Raw genomic sequence first — 17111 nt, 5'->3', positions numbered from 1 at the left:
CTATCCCCCAAGGCGGCCGCGAAACCCTAGCCGGGGAGGCCCCCGCCCGCCAGCGCTGGGCTCCTCCATCCCCGCCTCCCGCTCCGGGGGCGGCGGCGGCGGCGGCGGCGGCGGCGGCGGCGGCGGCGGCTGCGCCCGCGCCCGCACCGGGCGATGCCCAGTCACCGCAGCAGCGCCGCCGCCGCAGTCCTCCGCTGTCGCTGCCGCAGCGCGGGCGGCCCGAGCCCGAAGCACGGAGCCTGGCGGAGGGGCCGCCGAGCCCGCGCGCCCCTGCCAGCCGCTGCGCCGCGCAGGACCTGACTATTCTTATTTTTTTATTCATTTATTCTTTTTTTTTGTTTCCTCCCCAGGAACGGCTGCTCAGGCTCAGGTCTTCCCTTGAATCTGCAGCGACGCCCCCGGCGCGCGCACAAAGGCTCCGACGGCGGCCGGCGGGGGCTGCCGGGCGCGCGGGAGCGGGCGCCAGAGGTCGCCTGTGCGCGCCCTAGCCGGGCCCCGGGCCCCGGGCACCATGCCGCGGCGCCTGCAGCCCCGGGGGGCCGGCACGAGGGCGCCGCCGGCCGCGACCGCCGCGGCCTCGGAGGCCGGCCCGCGGCCCCAGCCCTCCGCCGCCGCGGAGCCCCTGGCCTCGGCCAAGCCGCTGCTGCGCTGGGACGAGGTGCCCGACGACTTCGTCGAGTGCTTCATCCTGTCGGGCTACCGGCGGCTGCCGTGCACGGCGCAGGAGTGCCTGGCCTCGGTGCTGAAGCCCACCAACGAGACGCTCAACTTCTGGACGCACTTCATCCCGCTGCTGCTGTTCCTGAGCAAGTTCTGCCGCCTGTTCTTCCTGAGCGGCCGGGACGTGCCCTTCCACCACCCGTGGCTGCTGCCGCTGTGGTGCTACGCGTCGGGCGTGCTGCTGACCTTCGCCATGAGCTGCACGGCGCACGTGTTCAGCTGCCTGTCGCTGCGCCTGCGCGCCGCCTTCTTCTACCTGGACTACGCGTCCATCAGCTACTACGGCTTCGGCAGCACCGTGGCCTACTACTACTACCTGCTGCCGGGCCTGAGCTTGCTGGACGCCAGGGTGATGACGCCGTATGTGCAGCAGCGGCTGGGCTGGCACGTGGACTGCACGCGCCTCATCGCCGCCTACCGCGCGCTCGTGCTGCCCGTGGCCTTCGTGCTGGCCGTGGCCTGCACCGTGGCCTGCTGCAAGAGCCGCACCGACTGGTGCTCCTACCCGTTCGCGCTGCGCACCTTCGTGTTCGTCATGCCGCTCAGCATGGCCTGCCCCATCATGCTCGAGAGCTGGCTCTTCGACCTGCGCGGCGAGAACCCCACGCTCTTCGTGCACTTCTACCGTCGCTACTTCTGGCTGGTGGTGGCCGCCTTCTTCAACGTGAGCAAGATCCCCGAGCGCATCCATCCAGGCCTCTTCGACATAATTGGCCACAGCCACCAGCTCTTCCACATATTCACGTTCCTCAGCATCTATGACCAGGTGTACTACGTGGAGGAGGGCCTGCGCCAGTTCCTCAAGGCGCCGCCGGCCGCCCCCACCTTCTCTGGCACGGTGGGCTACATGCTGCTGCTGGTGGTCTGCCTCGGGCTGGTCATCAAGAAGTTCCTAAACAACGCCGAATCCTGCAGCAAAAAGTGAACCTCCGCCTTGGAGGGGGCTGCCGGTTCGCCCGCCACTTCCTTTGGAGTTTCTGTTGTTGCTGCTGTTGGTTTGTTTTCGAGTTTTGTTGTGTTTCCTTCTTTGCTCCAGGAAGGTGCTGCAAAACCACAGGGGAAAAGGTGACGGGGGGGGGGGGGGGGAGGGGGGTGTCTCAGTGCACTTGGGGCTTTTGAAGAGGGGGATGTCTCAAGCAAGAGGGACAGAGCCACTGGTTCTCGCCCCTGGAAAAAATTCGGGTGGTGTCTCTGACATCCAGGGATGTTTTTTTTTGTTTTGTTTTTGTTTTTTTGTTTTTTGTTTTTTGTTTTTTCAAAAGGAGCGAGTAAAATCCCAAATAAAACCCCATACAGTTTGGTTTTCCAGTCGTCTTCTGTGCCGGTGGTAATGACAAGTAGTCCTTGTGAGGTCAGGTGCGCAGTAAAGAGGGTAAGTAGACAAAATCCTTGGGTACTTCCATTTCATTCTGAGGAATGCTTGGATTTGTTAAAAAAAAAAAAAAAAAAAAAAAAAGAATGGGGCTTTGTAGGAAATGGGCACAAAGACACAAACCCAGGGCTTAACCTGCTAGAAAATGCATGGTATGTGAACACAAATTAATTATTTCAAAATGTTTCTCCGATGTTATTTAAATAGTAATATATACAATGATTTTTCATAATTTATCGAAGCCTGTGATATGCACTGAATTGTCTTTGTTACATAGTTTTGAATCTTGCAGCCCTTCTGCATTGCATACACTTGAACTGGACATCAGGGCAAGCTGCTTGAGAATTCTCAGCTACTTTTCTTAAACAGTATTTTCTGAAGGCTTATGTGTGTTATGATACAACTGTGAATTATTCTACCTTAGGGACTCTGGTTAAACTATTGTTGAGGAGCTCAGTGGTTCGTATACATCCCAGATTCCAATTTACTTAATGTATTCCACAAAACCCATCCGATTTTTTTTTTGTTTTGTTTTTAATTTAATTCTTTCGTTCTCTACTTATTTAAATTGCCACTGGAATAAATGTGCCTTTTGAAGCAATGCCCAAATGACTGGTCCTCAGACATAGTTTCGTGCATGGAGAGAGCAGTAAGAATAAGCTTTTCTTATTTTACTGTAAATCAGGGTCTAACATTCCACCCAGGAGGGAAGGAAGATGGTGTTGGTTTTAAAATTTTGGACTGGAAGTAGCTTACCAGGACATGCAGAGCATTTGGCTTCTCTAAGAACAGGAGCCAACCCACTAATGTGGCTGTGGTTCCTAATGCAGGCATCGGGGAAGGTGAGAGGACACTGTCCTAGACCAATGCCATTTATCAAAAAAACTTGCTTAAAAATACAATATTCAGGAATAACTGAGGCAGTTATATTATGAAAGTCAGGAGCATATTACTTGAATTATAACTGAAAATGTTGAGCTAAACAACATTACCTTAGCATAGTTAAAACATTGAAGTCTCATTTGGATCCACACTATGGAAATGAGTGGCAGTCACCCTAAATCATGGACAAGTTAGAAGATGTCTTCCTGAGATGCTTTCTAATGACCATATTGGCCAATGTTATTTAAGACATTTCTCACAAGCGATAACCTGTATTTGAGATAACAACTCTAGATTAACACACACCACTGAGGTGGTTTATATAATTTAACTTACCACACTTCCTGACAAGTCCTTTTGGTTAGGAGCCAAATAAGTCATTGAATGGGGAGTCTTGACTTCATAGTATAATTTCGATCAAGCACATAAGGGAGATGAACACCTACCTCAGCACTGGTAGGCTGGAACTCCTAAAAAGATTGCTGTTTTTGTGTATGCTTTTAATCTCTACTGTATTTTTAAACAGAGAGGCTTGGCACAATTCTCTGGAGGAACCAGTATCCTTGTGCGTTAATTTGCACACAGAAGTTAATATGTCTATATTTAATTTGGAACCTCGTGATGGGATCGTAAATACGCTTTGCACATTTGCTGATGGGTGGTAGTATCTAATCTTTTGCAAAGTGCAAGGAGATTCCCATTAGGTGATAGAGGCTGAGAATTTGTGCCTAGCACAGGTGTCATTCCTCAGCTGTAACTTAGCTCAGTGCGTGTATTCAAGGACAGCTGTGGAAATGAGGATATGCAAACTTATTTGCATGTCACTGTTGTCTCTTCTAGAGCCCCAAAGAATGTTGGTTTGGAAGCTAGAGAAAACAGGTTGAGGAGTGTTTGCTAGCTTCCTTGTAAAATGGGACCTCCCCTTTCAGAAGCAAGTGTCCGAGGGACAGAATTCTGTAAAGGGTCCAGGAGTTTGAGAACAAGAAATAAACCCTGTATTTGTCATTTTAAATTTTTTGTTGGAAATCTTCTAGGTCTACAGAATTCCCTTCTTGCCCTGTGTCTTTGTCCTTAAGCAGAGGCCACTTAAGGATAAAATTATACCCATATCATTTTCAAGTGATTATGATGCATGAGCCCAGTGAAGTGACACACTTTTTCCCTCAAAGTTTTCAGACTCAGTATGCCCCAGGGAGAATGAGGACTCACTTCCCTTCCCTTTGCCTTTTCCTTCCTCCATTTTCCTTTCTCCCATTCCGTCTTAGTTTTTATATACCACAAATAACATTGACAAAAGGACCTTCCAGCTGAAAACAGTGGTTTGGCTTCACTTCCTATTTGCAGATAGATACCATATATGCTATAGAGGACCAGGGATGATTTATGAAACTATGTATGTTATTTGCTAAATTTTATGAGATTTCTGCCCAGATAAATGATGATATTTTGGAATCAGCAAATATTTACTCAGTCTCCATTTGCATGGAACTAGCCAGGTATATTATTACATATTTCAGGGGTAATACAGCAATGAGAATAAAATATCTTGAAAAATATTTTTTCACATTCTCCATTTTGCCACATCCATTAGAATTCAGTTTTACTGTATTGTGTTCAGCTGCTTGAAATGTAGGACAAATGATAAATAAGAATGTACTCCATTATCTCTATAAAACCTATTTTGGCAGTGGAATTTTGAAGCATATTATGTAATGCATTTTATTTTTACTTGTTAGTCATGATCTAGATGACATCTCAAGGAGCAGCGTCATGCACTCATGCCTGGGAAGCGAAGGTGTTTGACTTTGGAGCCTGTCACCCTGTGGGTTGGCCTCTGGGATTGACTCAGCTGAGCTAGTTGGTTAAAAAAGGGGCTCCTTTCTCCCCTGTCCTTGCGGCTGCACCCTCAGGTGAAAGGAATGACCTTCCCAGACAGACGCGAGTTTCTTGGTCATGTCATGACTGGCTCGTAAAAATAAACTTGATCTTTTCCACTGGCCATATACGCTTTCTATAAATAGCCCAGGAAGAAAGTATGGGGCTTCAGAGCTGGCCACATTGGCCTTCACATGTTTCCATTCATAAATCCTGCCCGTAAGTGTTTGCAGTTAAAAACCATTTAGCCTAGTTTGTCATGCCACTCCAGGGGAATCGTATCTAAGAATGCAAAACTGGGGGGATGGAGGTGATTTTTTTATAATTTTTTTTCTAATTTGGTGCTGACTCTGAGGGCTCACAGCAATAATAAAGAGGGATTGCTACCTTCAGATTTCTTCACAACTCTATTTAGTGAATCTGCACAAAGCTAGAAGAGTAAGAGGCAGGTATAGGAACCCTCTTCATTTCTAGGTTATACCAAGGCGACAGAATCAAGTTGTCAAACTGGCATTAGGACACGGGGATGGTTGTGTGCTCAATTGTATTTGCCAGTTTGCATAGCTATGATGCCTGGTCAGGCACACAGACACTAATTGGAGATGTGTGTCTCCGTAGTTATATATCTATGATTAATAATATCTATTTTATCTATACAGATATATAATTTATCGTTGTAAAACAGAGCAAAGTGAGACGTGGTTATCCTTGAACTTAGATTACAAATCTTAAACAAAATGTTAGTTTTTATCATCGTGGATTATTCTTCATCTGTTGAAGTCTGCCACTGCTGACTTCATGGTCAGTATCCTTTGAGTCAATTTCCACATTTTTCCATGTAACCCTTTTAGTGATCATTGAGCACCTACTGCATATGAGACTTTGGGCGAGTATCCATCCGTATTATTCCAGCTGTTACCCATTTGTCTGCTGGTGAAACAGAGGAACACCAGAAAGCCCTCTGGCCGGGGACCATACTCTGACCTTGGCCACAGCAGAACGTCCCAAGCCACTGAGTTCGGTTCTTTTCTCCTTTCTGTTAGAATGGGAGCAACGCATAGAATCTTATTTCAATTAACATGCTAACTTACCCAGAATCAGTTCATTCGTTCGTTCTTTCTTTTGTTCTTTCTTTCTTTTGTTCTTTCTTTCTTTCCTTCTTTCTTTCTTTTTTTCTTTTTCTTTTTCCTGTCTGCTCCTAGGCCTACGTGAATTTGATGGCTAAAAATAACTAGAAAATTTAATGTACAGTGCAGGTGAAGGTAAGCAGGCATATTACATGGAGAGAGTTGAAAATTTTATCACTACTAATTAATAGAGATGCTAATAACCACCACTTTTTAGGAGGTTAATAGTATTCATGTCATCATGAAACAAGGTTCATCCAAAGTGCCTAAACTGTGATGTCAGTAAGTGTCTGAATGTCATAGATAGCATACTTAAGTTTTAAAAATAGGAGCTTAAATCTCCAAAGATTAACTAATGTTCTTTAGCCTTTTTTCTCTCTTAAGGTCTTTATGTTGTAATCTATGAAACATGTTTTAGGAAAAATTACTTGGAGGAAATTATTTTTAAAAATTATCAGATGTGAAAAAGACAGGAAGAAGGCATAAGCAGGGGGAGAACAAGGAGGATTAGATTCAAACAGAATGGGACTCAAGTTCAACTGTGGACAGTCTCTCCTGAGTTTTAAATTTTGTCCCTAGAAAAGCATGTGAACTCCCATGGTGTTAGCACTCAAATGGACAGGCAAGGAATTCTATTTGGCAGCCTAACCACATCCTGTAGCTTTTGACCTGAGCACTAGTGCCAAGGTGTATTTTGAGTAGTACTCTTACCTCTGGCTTAATGTCCTTAATTTGTTTCCATAAAATTAGGACATAAGGCAAAAAGGCATTAGGGGATAGCACCAGCCAATTGTAAATCACCTTTTGCATCATTTCTTTGAAGGATTGCCAATATCCTCTGACATAAATCGCCTGACGAAAAGCGAACAAGCCTAGACAAACTGAAAAAAGAAAGCGTTCATTGGTTAAGCTGAGCGCTATTGTATTTCAATGTGATAGGCCACGCACCTTCCCGCTGAAGGTTTTATTCCTTCTTCAATAGTATGAATAATTATTTTTTAATTGTGAAAATGAATAGCAATTCTCCTTAGTTACTATTCCAAAAATCTAATACAAATTTTTGCCGTTGTTTCCAAAGGACAGATGTATTGCATTTCTGATTTGCAGATTTCTAACCAGTTTGTAGACTTTTTTTGTTTTAGAATAGCTTCTTAAGGATCTGTGAGCAAGTTGCAGAATTAGAGTGTTTATTTATAGGTCAGAGGCCGAGAATGCTGGTTTGGTTGTTAACTGTGGCAGGATGTGACTTTTGAAAGCTCTGAGCACATCCTTGTATGCAAAAATGATCACTTATTTACTATTTAGCTCAATGGAAAACAGCCTTTTGTTTGAGCTTTTGAAAATGTTCCCCAATGTATTGTGCTTCTGATTGTTATACATGATCCTTAATATTTTTGTTCTTGAACAATTTCTGAAAGCTATTCCAAACGTGGCATTCCTCAAGGAATATTTCTTGAATGTGCAGAATTATTCTCAAATGTGTAAATGTGGCAGGCCACCTTTCTCATGCCTTACAGCTCCACCTAAAATATGCAATAAGCACTCGAGTAGGAGTGGAGGGGTCTTCAGATGGTTATTTAACCATGCTGTAGAAATTGCCCTGCTCCTCACTGCTCACCCACAACATTGAGAAAGGACACCATGTAAATAAACCTTTGTTTCTAGATGAGGGGAGTATGGGAACACACATTAATTTCATTTCTTCTTTCAGTTCCATCTCTAGTTAGAAAGCATAATCTGTTTTTAATATGCTGGATGCAAAAAAAGAAAATTAATAGGAAAACATTTTAAAGAGGTATTCTAATTTTATATTTTAAAAGTTTATAATAGCAATTTGTTTGTAAAAACAGGCCTTAGCACATAGATGAGAACCAGCGCTTTTTGGAAAGCCTCATCTTTGTCCTGGGAGTTTAATCACCTAGAGCTCTTACCCAAATGATAAAGGCCTCGTAGGTCTTTAAAAATGTAAATAATGTATAAAGAGGGGTAAAAACTCATTTTTTTTAAATGAAGAAAACAGGTCAGATATGTCCTAGGTGTGTAATAAGGCTAAATTAAAAGTCTTTTAAAAATTCTAGTTAGAAACTTCATTAAATTCACTCTCCCAGCAAGGCTTAGCACAGGTCTACTTTTCTACCGGGTTGGTTTTCTTTTATGGAGGCTATGAGCAAAATTATTCTAACTAAGCAACTAAGTACCAAGAAAAAAAGGGATGAGGCACAGTTCACTTTGATGAGGATATAACCACAGCGAATGACATAGCCAGGAAAATGTACAGCCCCAGACATGCGCTCCTCGCTTCCGTGGAGTGGAAAGGAGCATAGAGTCCCACACCATTGCTTACACAGACCAGGAAAAGGCTGTCTGTGTTGCAGGGCTGGGGACAAGCCCGCGGCTGTTCTTTTATGTGCATGAAGCATGTGGTAGCTCTGAACTCCTCATTTCAGCCTTCTCCGAGGCCATTCCCATCACCCTGGAAGCCTTCGGTTTCCACAACTCAGCCATGAAGACAAAAGGTTTCTAAAAGGATTCCATGTATATATTTAGGCCTTGTCAAACCATCTGCCTTACGAGGTTCATTCATTTCCAAACCAAGGGTTTAAATATGATTACTGTGCTCAGATTTACAAGAATGTACAACCAGCAGGTCCCCTTTTGCAGTAAAGGGCATTAATTGAAGGCCATACTCATTTTTTCCCTCAGGTCAGAGGCAGAGGGAGGATTTCACAGTGACCAAATAGAGACCTCCTTGTGTCAGTATTTTTTTTTTTTAAACTTCATTTAATGGTGATAATGGAGGGAGAAAAGAGTAAAGGATAATGCAGGCATGAAGAAAGAAACTGAAAGATCCCACTGCTTGCTAAATTAATTCTTCTTCTTAGGCTACCTGACTCCAGCCATCACCTACATCCTAAACAGCTGTACTTAGCTGGCTAGAGAGGCTTCTCAGGATGTCTGAACTTCCATTAGGGACTACGATGTGGTTTCAAATCAATAGTGTACTCTGCCAGAGAAGCATTATTTAATCATAATTCCACATTACCTGATAAACAAATCTATAGAAATAGATACTTTGATCTGTTCTGTGCATGTAGCTAACAAAATTGTGACTCATTCTCTTGTATAGTTTGCTATGATTTTGGTTTTCTGAGATATTTGTTCCTTATGGTCTTGAAAATGGAATTCTATATTAATAAAGTAATTATGTATTTTTTGCTGAAAAACAAATGTATGAAGTAAGAATAAATTATTTGTAAGCACATTGTTTAGGTCTGTATTCGTATGCTTTCAGCAAACAATTCCTAAGTCAAGAGTAAGTATGTATAACACTAATACACATGACAAGAAAAAGCATCCTTTTTATAAAAATCAGCATGCAGAAGGAAAGAATGTAAGTGTCTAATGAGAGTCCTGAAGACGCATCCTTAGTATATTTGTACAATTTTATTCAAATGAGAAAGAAAATTCAGGAGTTCCTTTGAAAAACCGCATCTTCTAAGAAAATACTTAAGCCCAGATACTGAAATTTTTCCTTACTCTTCCCCATATTTCAAGGCACATGTGGTCCATGGACTGGACTTCTGTGCAGTGCAGCCTGTCCCAGAACCATGATGATGTGTGTGATTTATGGTATCTCTGTTCCAAATAACCCCAGCAAAGGACATCCAGCTTCAGTTATTAAGGTCTGTGAGGTAAACTCAGGGAAAGCTAAGTGTAACCCAGAGGGAAGCCAGGATAAGAAGAAAGCCAACACATGGAATGGGGCTGACTAGAGTAAATCACAAAAGGAGCCTTGATCAATCTGTGCCTGAAGCCTACATACTTTTGGTGAGAAATCGTTGGGTGAGCCAAGAAATTCCCTTCATTTTACAATCTAGTTTAAGTGTTCATTGCTTATAATCAGAAGTATCTTAACTGGTCCATAAGGTTTGGTAACCTCCCAGTCATATATAACAGGATTTGCACAGTCCCCATCCCACCTTCACTCAGCCAGTCCCACATTTTAGGATCTGCATTTTAGATCTTTGAAATACTTCATTTTTAAAGCACCAATTTCTGCGGATTAGGACTCTGTGCTGCCCAGTGACCCTCCAGGGTTGCCTAAACTGCTTTCTCTCCTGTTCACTGTAGATATTTCATATCTCTGACATTCCCACTCCCTCCCACTCCTCAAATCTCCCATCCTACCACTTTCCATCTCTTCAGCAACCACACTATTATTACGCAGTGTTCTCCTGTATGTTCAACTACTTCTACTCAATAGGGTTCTTCCTGCGAACATTTAAAAATGTACCACTAGTATCTCCCATCTTCTAAATAAAGAAAGTCACCCTCTCCCCACTATGTCACACTCTAACAACCACCACCTCCCTCACAGCCAGGCTTTTTGCAAGAGTGGTGTACACTGTCTTTGTTTTCATACCTCCCACTCACTCCTTCACTCACTGCATTCTGGCTTCATTAATCTCACTAGAAGTGTTCTTACACGATTTCCGACAACCTCCTTCTTGACAGATGGACATTTTTTAGATCCTGTTTTCTATTTCCTTCTCCTGAAACTCTTCCCTTGGCCTCTGTGACCCATACTCTCTGGATTACTTCCTATCTCTCGGGCGACTGTTTCACAATTGCCTTTGCTGACTTCTCTTCCCCCCCCCCCCCCCGTTCATATCTGCAGTCAGTTTTCTCAAAGTGTGACCCAGACCAGGGGGCCTGACTGGCTCTCTCTGGAGACCATGTGGCCTCAGGGTCATGAGCTCAAGCCCCACTTTGGGTGTAGAGATTACTTTAAAAAAAAAAAAAAAAGTGTGAGCCAGACCATCTACATTAGTATACTTTAAGGACTTGGTCAGAGTCTTGATTGGGCCACTTTCTTTCAGCTCTGACTCACAGGAGAGGTATTCTAATTCTGGTTCTAGAAAGCTCAACCTTGACCCTACTCCAATGCTTCCAGCGAATTTATAAGCCAACCAATACCTGTTAATAAATCTCTTTCAGCCCCAACTAGGTTGAGTGGATTCTGTTGTCTGCAACTGAAGCTTAGTTGATACAGCAGGTAAACAGAAAAAGATGGTGATCAAAAGTCCTGGCCATGGGAAGCCAAAGGTCTTTATTCCCCAAACGAATCATTGGCAGATAGTCTGCTGGGCTTCTGATTTTTTTCTACCTTTAATTTTCCTTGGAAGACAAAGCAGGTTCTGGATTAGGCAGTTCTTCAGAGACTTTGGTTCTATTTCAAAGCAAAAAAGAAACATTAAGAAGAGAATTACCTAGAAATTTGTTTTCCCTTAATGTTGACTTAATATAGGTGAACAAATACAACATGAATAGTTAGAGTGTATGTCAAGTGAAAAAAGTCTAAATTAACAAGGCTCATCAACAATCAGTGGGATTCCCATATCAGTAAAGTTACATATAATTTTCATATAGAGATTAAGCCCCTAATAATTAAAAATTCACTAAAGACAGAATTATAACCTTGGATAGGAATTCGAGGAGACTGAACCAGAACTTCAGCAACTACCTGGCTTCCTCATTCTCTGGACAAAGGTGCTTTAATATACCCCCTGTTTCTTCTAACCATACCCTAAATTTCCTTTTAGGAAAAATTCCTCTCACTGAACCTTGATAGGACTACTCTCCCTGGTGGTAGCAGGCATGGGAGCCAAGGTGGGCTTGCAAGCACAGAGCTTCTCTAGATTCTGAACTTTCCATAACTTGCTTGCATATGTCTTCTTGTAATTCTGAGAGCTATCCCATGGCTTTCAGTAATTTTTTTTCTTATTATTTTTTCCCCTGTAAGCTAACCAGAAGGTTTCCATTTTCTGCAGCTAAAAAGAATTAACTAAGGACTTACAGTTTCTGGTCTGGCAAATAAGGAGCTTGGAAGCTATCACTGTATGCTAACAACAATTATAAAGCTGAATAAGTGAAAAAATCCACAACTCTTCTTAGATCTGTCAGAGAAGTCAGGTGACAGAGCAAAATGCTGTCCTCAAAATTAGAGAGACACACTGGGGACAACAGAGAATTACAGCTTATCACATTAGGAATCCACAAGCAGAAGCTTCTGCAGGAACCAGTACTGGGTTCCTTTTACCTGATACATCATGTCTGGCTTTCTTTCTTTTTTTTTTTAACACAACATTTTATTTATTTATTCATGAGAGACAGACAGAGAGAGAGAGAGGGAGAGAGAGGCAGAGACACAGGCAGAGGGAGAAGCAGGCTCCATGCAGGGAGCCTGATGCGGGACTCAATCCCGGGACTCCAGGATCACGCCCTGGGCTGAAGGCAGGCACTAAACTGCTGAACCACCCGGGCTGCCCTCATGTCCGGCTTTCAATAAAAAATTACAAAGCTACTAAAAGGCAAAAAGACATAGTCTAAAGAAACATACCAAGTATCAAAACTAGACTCAGATAAAGCAAGATGTTGGAAATCAAACTGGAAATTTCAAACAATGATGCTAATGGAAAAGGTAGACAACATGCAAGAACAGATGGGTAATTATAGGCAAAGAGATGGAAATTCTAAAAAAGAATAAAAGATAAATGCCAGAAATCAAAACCATTGTGACAGAAATGAAGAATGCCTTTGAGGGACTCCTAAGTAGACCAGACACAGCCAAGGAAAAGAATCAATGAGCTTGAGGATACATCAATAGATACTTCAAAACTGAAAGACAAAGAGAAAAAAGACTAGAAAAAAAAAAAAGAGCAGAATATCCAAGAACTGTGGAGCAACTACAAAAGATGTAAAACATACAGAATAGGAATAAAAAGAAAAGAGAGAGACAGGAACAGAGCAGATTGATGGACCCGATACCCACTTGAAATTTATAACTTGAGGGATCCCTGGGTGGCACAGCGGTTTGGCGCCTGCCTTTGGCCCAGGGCGCGATCCTGGAGACCCGGGATCGAATCCCACGTCGGGCTCCCGGTGCATGGAGCCTGCTTCTCCCTCTGCCTGTGTCTCTGCCTCTCTCTCTCTCTGTGTGTGTGTGACTATCATAAATAAATAAAAATTTAAAAAAAAAGAAATTTATAACTTGAAAGGGAAAATGACTTTTGAATCATTTTTAAAATAATTTCTTTCTTCCTCTGCCTTAGAAGACCCCTATCAGATTCTGTCAATTTTTTTTCCCTCAAGAACAGAAGGAATTACTTTAAAAAGGTGAAAAAAAATTAAAAAGATAAAAAATAAAAAGGTGAGAATTTGGAGCTCCTGGGTAGCTCAGCTGGTTAAGCATCTGACTCTTGATTTCAGCTTAGGTCATGATCTCAGGGTCTTGAGATCAAGCTATATCGGGCTCCATGCTCAGCAGAAAGATTCTTCCCTCTCCCTCTGCCCCTCCCTCTCACACACATACAGTCTCTCTCTCTCTCTCTCACTCTCTCTCTAATATAAATAAATAAATATTTTAAAAAATGGTGAGAATTTAAGAAATCTGATTACCTTTGCAATTTATAAGTACTTTCTAAAATCGTAGGATTAACAAAAGAGATCCCATAACTGCCTGCTTGCATAATTTCCATCTTTCCCATTTTGCTTTAACCTATGTAACTGTAAAAACATACATGGAAATCTGAAAGCTAGGGAGAAGGCATGTGAACATTTATCAGTATGAAATGTAATTTTCTAAAAGCTATCTTATTAATTCAAGATGACTTGAGTGAGATTTCAATCCAGCTCTTAATGGTTCACTGTATTAGCTCATCCTTACCCACTATAAAACTGTTTTGATAGTAATATGTAAATAACAATTTAGAATTTTTTCATATTCTAAATTTAGTTGCATCAAAATGTCATAATGTACAAAAAGAAATAAATGTAAGAAAAATTTTTTGTAAAGATATACACGTATATACACCAAATGGAAGTAGACGATGCTCATATCTTGCATATGACGCAAGAAAAGGATTCATTTCCTCATTTCCATTGTTTTGGTTTGATTTTTTGGTTTTGATTTTGGCATTTTCTTTTCATCACTTTTGGCTCCTAGAGAAGGGGTCAAATATAAAAGATGGCGGATGTGAAATCCTGCCAGAAGTCCCTCAGTCTGATCTCTGGTGCTATCTATTTCTTGCCAAATATAAAGTTTGTTAATTTATAGGTACAAATTTATCACAGAAACACATAAAAGGATCCACAGCAAGAGGTATAAATCATGGTTCCTCTCTTCAATTTTATTACACAGGTGGATCTGGCTAAAATGAAGTTAAAAATAAGAGAAGAAAAAGGAGATTTTCTCAGCAGTCGATGGCAATTCTACATTGTCTCCCCATCCTATCACTTCCCAAAATCATTGGAGTCCTGGGGCTATCGTTTGCTTGGTTGTAGCAGAGGGAGCTGCCCCGGCAGGATGAGTCACAGCTATCCTGAAGTCAGATTCAAGTCTTCCTGAGCATAGCAAAGCAGGACTTCTTATAGGAATACCAGGATATCTTAAAAAATAAGGCTTTAACTCCCTGTTCTTGCTGTCCAGTCCCATAAATATTTATAACAAGACATATGTCAGATCACAGTGTCACTTAGCTCCCTCCACAAAGGCTGGTGACTATTCACAACCCCTCCTAAGAAATCCCAAAAAGGAAACAAGTGCCATCCTGAAAAGTGGGGGGCCACATCAGGAACAGCTTAGGTGTTTGGAACATCTGAGCATCCAGCCTGGTTCTGTGTCTGGCATTCTGTCCCCACTGACCACACTGTGGCCACGGAGCTGCACAACCAAAGTCAGGCAACCTTGTGTAGATGCAGCTATAAGCTCCTTACAACTGGGAAGAAAATGGTGGACCCCCAAAATGTTGGGGGGTAGGGGCAGTGGGGATCCTGCTCCTCCATAGAGCGATATCTAAAGAGCAATGGACACATAACACACATTCTTTCCTCTTCTCTCTCACACACAACCCCAAACTTAAACTCCCTGGTCACTGTGAGATGGCAAGGTGACCCCCAAGTAGTAAAGTTCCCCAGAAAGGCCTCTTTCAGAACCCTGGAAGACAGAGCAGAGGGGATTCCTGCAGGAGTCCTGGAGGCCAGGCATGGGCTCTGGAATACCCTGAGGAGCCAGAGGGAGGGCGTGTTTTCCTGCCACTGGGCATGGGCAAGCTTCCAGGGGAAGAGAGCTGGGAAGCCAGGGGTGACTCGATGGGCTACTCAGTCAAGGAAATAATGTGTTTGTGGTACCAGTGCTAAGGGGCTCCTTCACTTTTATAAAATGGTTAGTGAAATAGTGGTTTCCAAACCTGGCTGCCTAGTAGAATTACCTAGAGAGCTTTACAAGACAGCCGATTCCTAGGCTCCTCAGAGATTCTAATCCAGACAATCTGTTGAGGCTTTGGAAACCGTCGTTAGAAAAGCTCTCTTGGTGCCTCCTGTAGTGAGCTGGGTCTGAGAAACTCAGCAGCAGAATTGTCCAGTTATCACTGGAGGCGGATTAACCAAAACACCAAAGAGGTTCAATTTTCAAGGACATATCATCTGCAAGAGTCACTCCCAAAGCCTTGTATCTAATTTTGCTTGTAATTTTGCATTTGCTCCTTAAAGAAGGCTCCTCAAATTATAAAGGGTTCACTCCCCCACAAAACCTGGATCTGCTCCTGACCATAAACTATACTGTAGTCAGAAAATTGCAGCCAAAAAAAAAAAAAAGAAGAAGGAGAAGAAGAAGAAAAAGAAAATTGCAGCCACAGAGCAAATCCAGCCCTCTGCTTATTTTTGTGCAGCTCATAGCTAGGAATGATGGTTTCGCTTTTTAATGGTTGGGAAAAATGAAAAGAATAATACTTCACGACACGTGAAAGTTATATGAAATTCAAATTTTGATTTCTATAGGTATTTACATTGGCTCACAGCCATGCATGCTCATTCATTTACAAATTGTCTGTGACTGCTGGCACAGCAGAGTTGAGTAGTTGCCACAGAGATTGAATGGCCTGCAAAGCTTCCAGTATTTGTTATCTGGCCTTTTACAGAAAGTTTGCCACCCCTGACCTATACCATCAAATGCTAACAGCATAGATACAAGAGAAAACTAATTTAAATGGGATACTTTATTTAATGTGAAAAGCATGCATGATGGGGGACTTGTTTAACCTAAAAGACTTATAAACACTCTCAATTATAGAGGTAAGAGGTTTGTTTTATGAAAATTATAGTCACTTATAAAGTGACTAAATTCACATATGAATATTAAAGAACCACAGCATTATTTAATATCACTTAGAGTAAGAGACCAAAGGATTTGTGAGATGATTAAAGATAGAATGATTATGAGTAAAAACCTTCCCAGGTAGAAAATATAGAGAAAATATTGCAGGATAGTTGCAAAAGTTACATGCAATTAGACTAAGCATTAAGCATAAAATAAGCATGTGTTCTGAGTTGTGGAAAAGTATAGTAAAATGTTGCAAAAGTTATACTTGAAAGTTTAGCTCTGAGGTGGGTTCCTAAACCGGTAAACCCAATCCTTGAAAGAAAGTGAAAAACATTTGAACAATAATCATTAGGTGAATTGGGCAAAAACTGTAACAGATCATCGAATTCTGGTGGCAAAGCAGATCAAAACTATGACTTTGCCTGTCCCTCTTCATAGAAATATGACAAGAAACTTATGCAGAGCTGTGAGGGTCACTCAGAAGATCTGAGATGGAAGAGGGAAAGGATGGCTGAGTCCATCTGAAGGATGAGTGATTTACCAGGCAGACATAGGGAACAAAGAAGTAAAGGAACATTTTGGAGCATCTGCTATGTACTAGCTGCTTTGCGTATGTTACTTCGTGATCTCCACATCCCCTCAGCATAATCATCATTGATTCCACTTACCATCTGAAGAAACGGAGATGGTAAGTTTTGTAACAGGGAAAACCTTAGCATATCTGGCTCCATATTGCTCCTATTTCCCTTGCTGCTGTGACCTACAGCTTAAATCTTCTGCTTACAGCTAAGATATGCATAAACTGCTTTTTTACCCCAAATCTACCTCACCGGAGGAGATAAGGAGGTATGTACAGAAATGACTATGCTCTGTTTAATATTTATAGGACTGACATGACCAGAGTCCTGTGGGCAAAGATCAACTGACCAAGGACAAAGAACTTACATGACTTTCCTGGGATGTCTACAGGTCTCAG

General features: G+C 42.4%; 1 protein-coding gene across 1 annotated transcript; it reads left to right on the top strand.

Moving 5' to 3' along the window:
• The first annotated feature begins 393 nt into the window (after window positions 1-393).
• On the top strand, window positions 394-9232 carry PAQR9 (progestin and adipoQ receptor family member 9). Its single transcript, XM_055321749.1, has one exon. The coding sequence runs from the start codon at window positions 512-514 to the stop codon at window positions 1643-1645; it is 1134 nt and encodes a 377-aa protein (XP_055177724.1). The 5' UTR covers window positions 394-511; the 3' UTR covers window positions 1646-9232.
• The last annotated feature ends 7879 nt before the right edge of the window (window positions 9233-17111 follow it).

This window comes from Nyctereutes procyonoides, unplaced genomic scaffold (assembly GCF_905146905.1).
Source record: "Nyctereutes procyonoides isolate TBG_1078 unplaced genomic scaffold, NYPRO_anot_genome, whole genome shotgun sequence".
NCBI lineage: Eukaryota > Metazoa > Chordata > Mammalia > Carnivora > Canidae > Nyctereutes > Nyctereutes procyonoides.
Note: the sequence above shows the minus strand (reverse complement) of the source record. Positions and strands in the feature narration are given on the sequence as shown.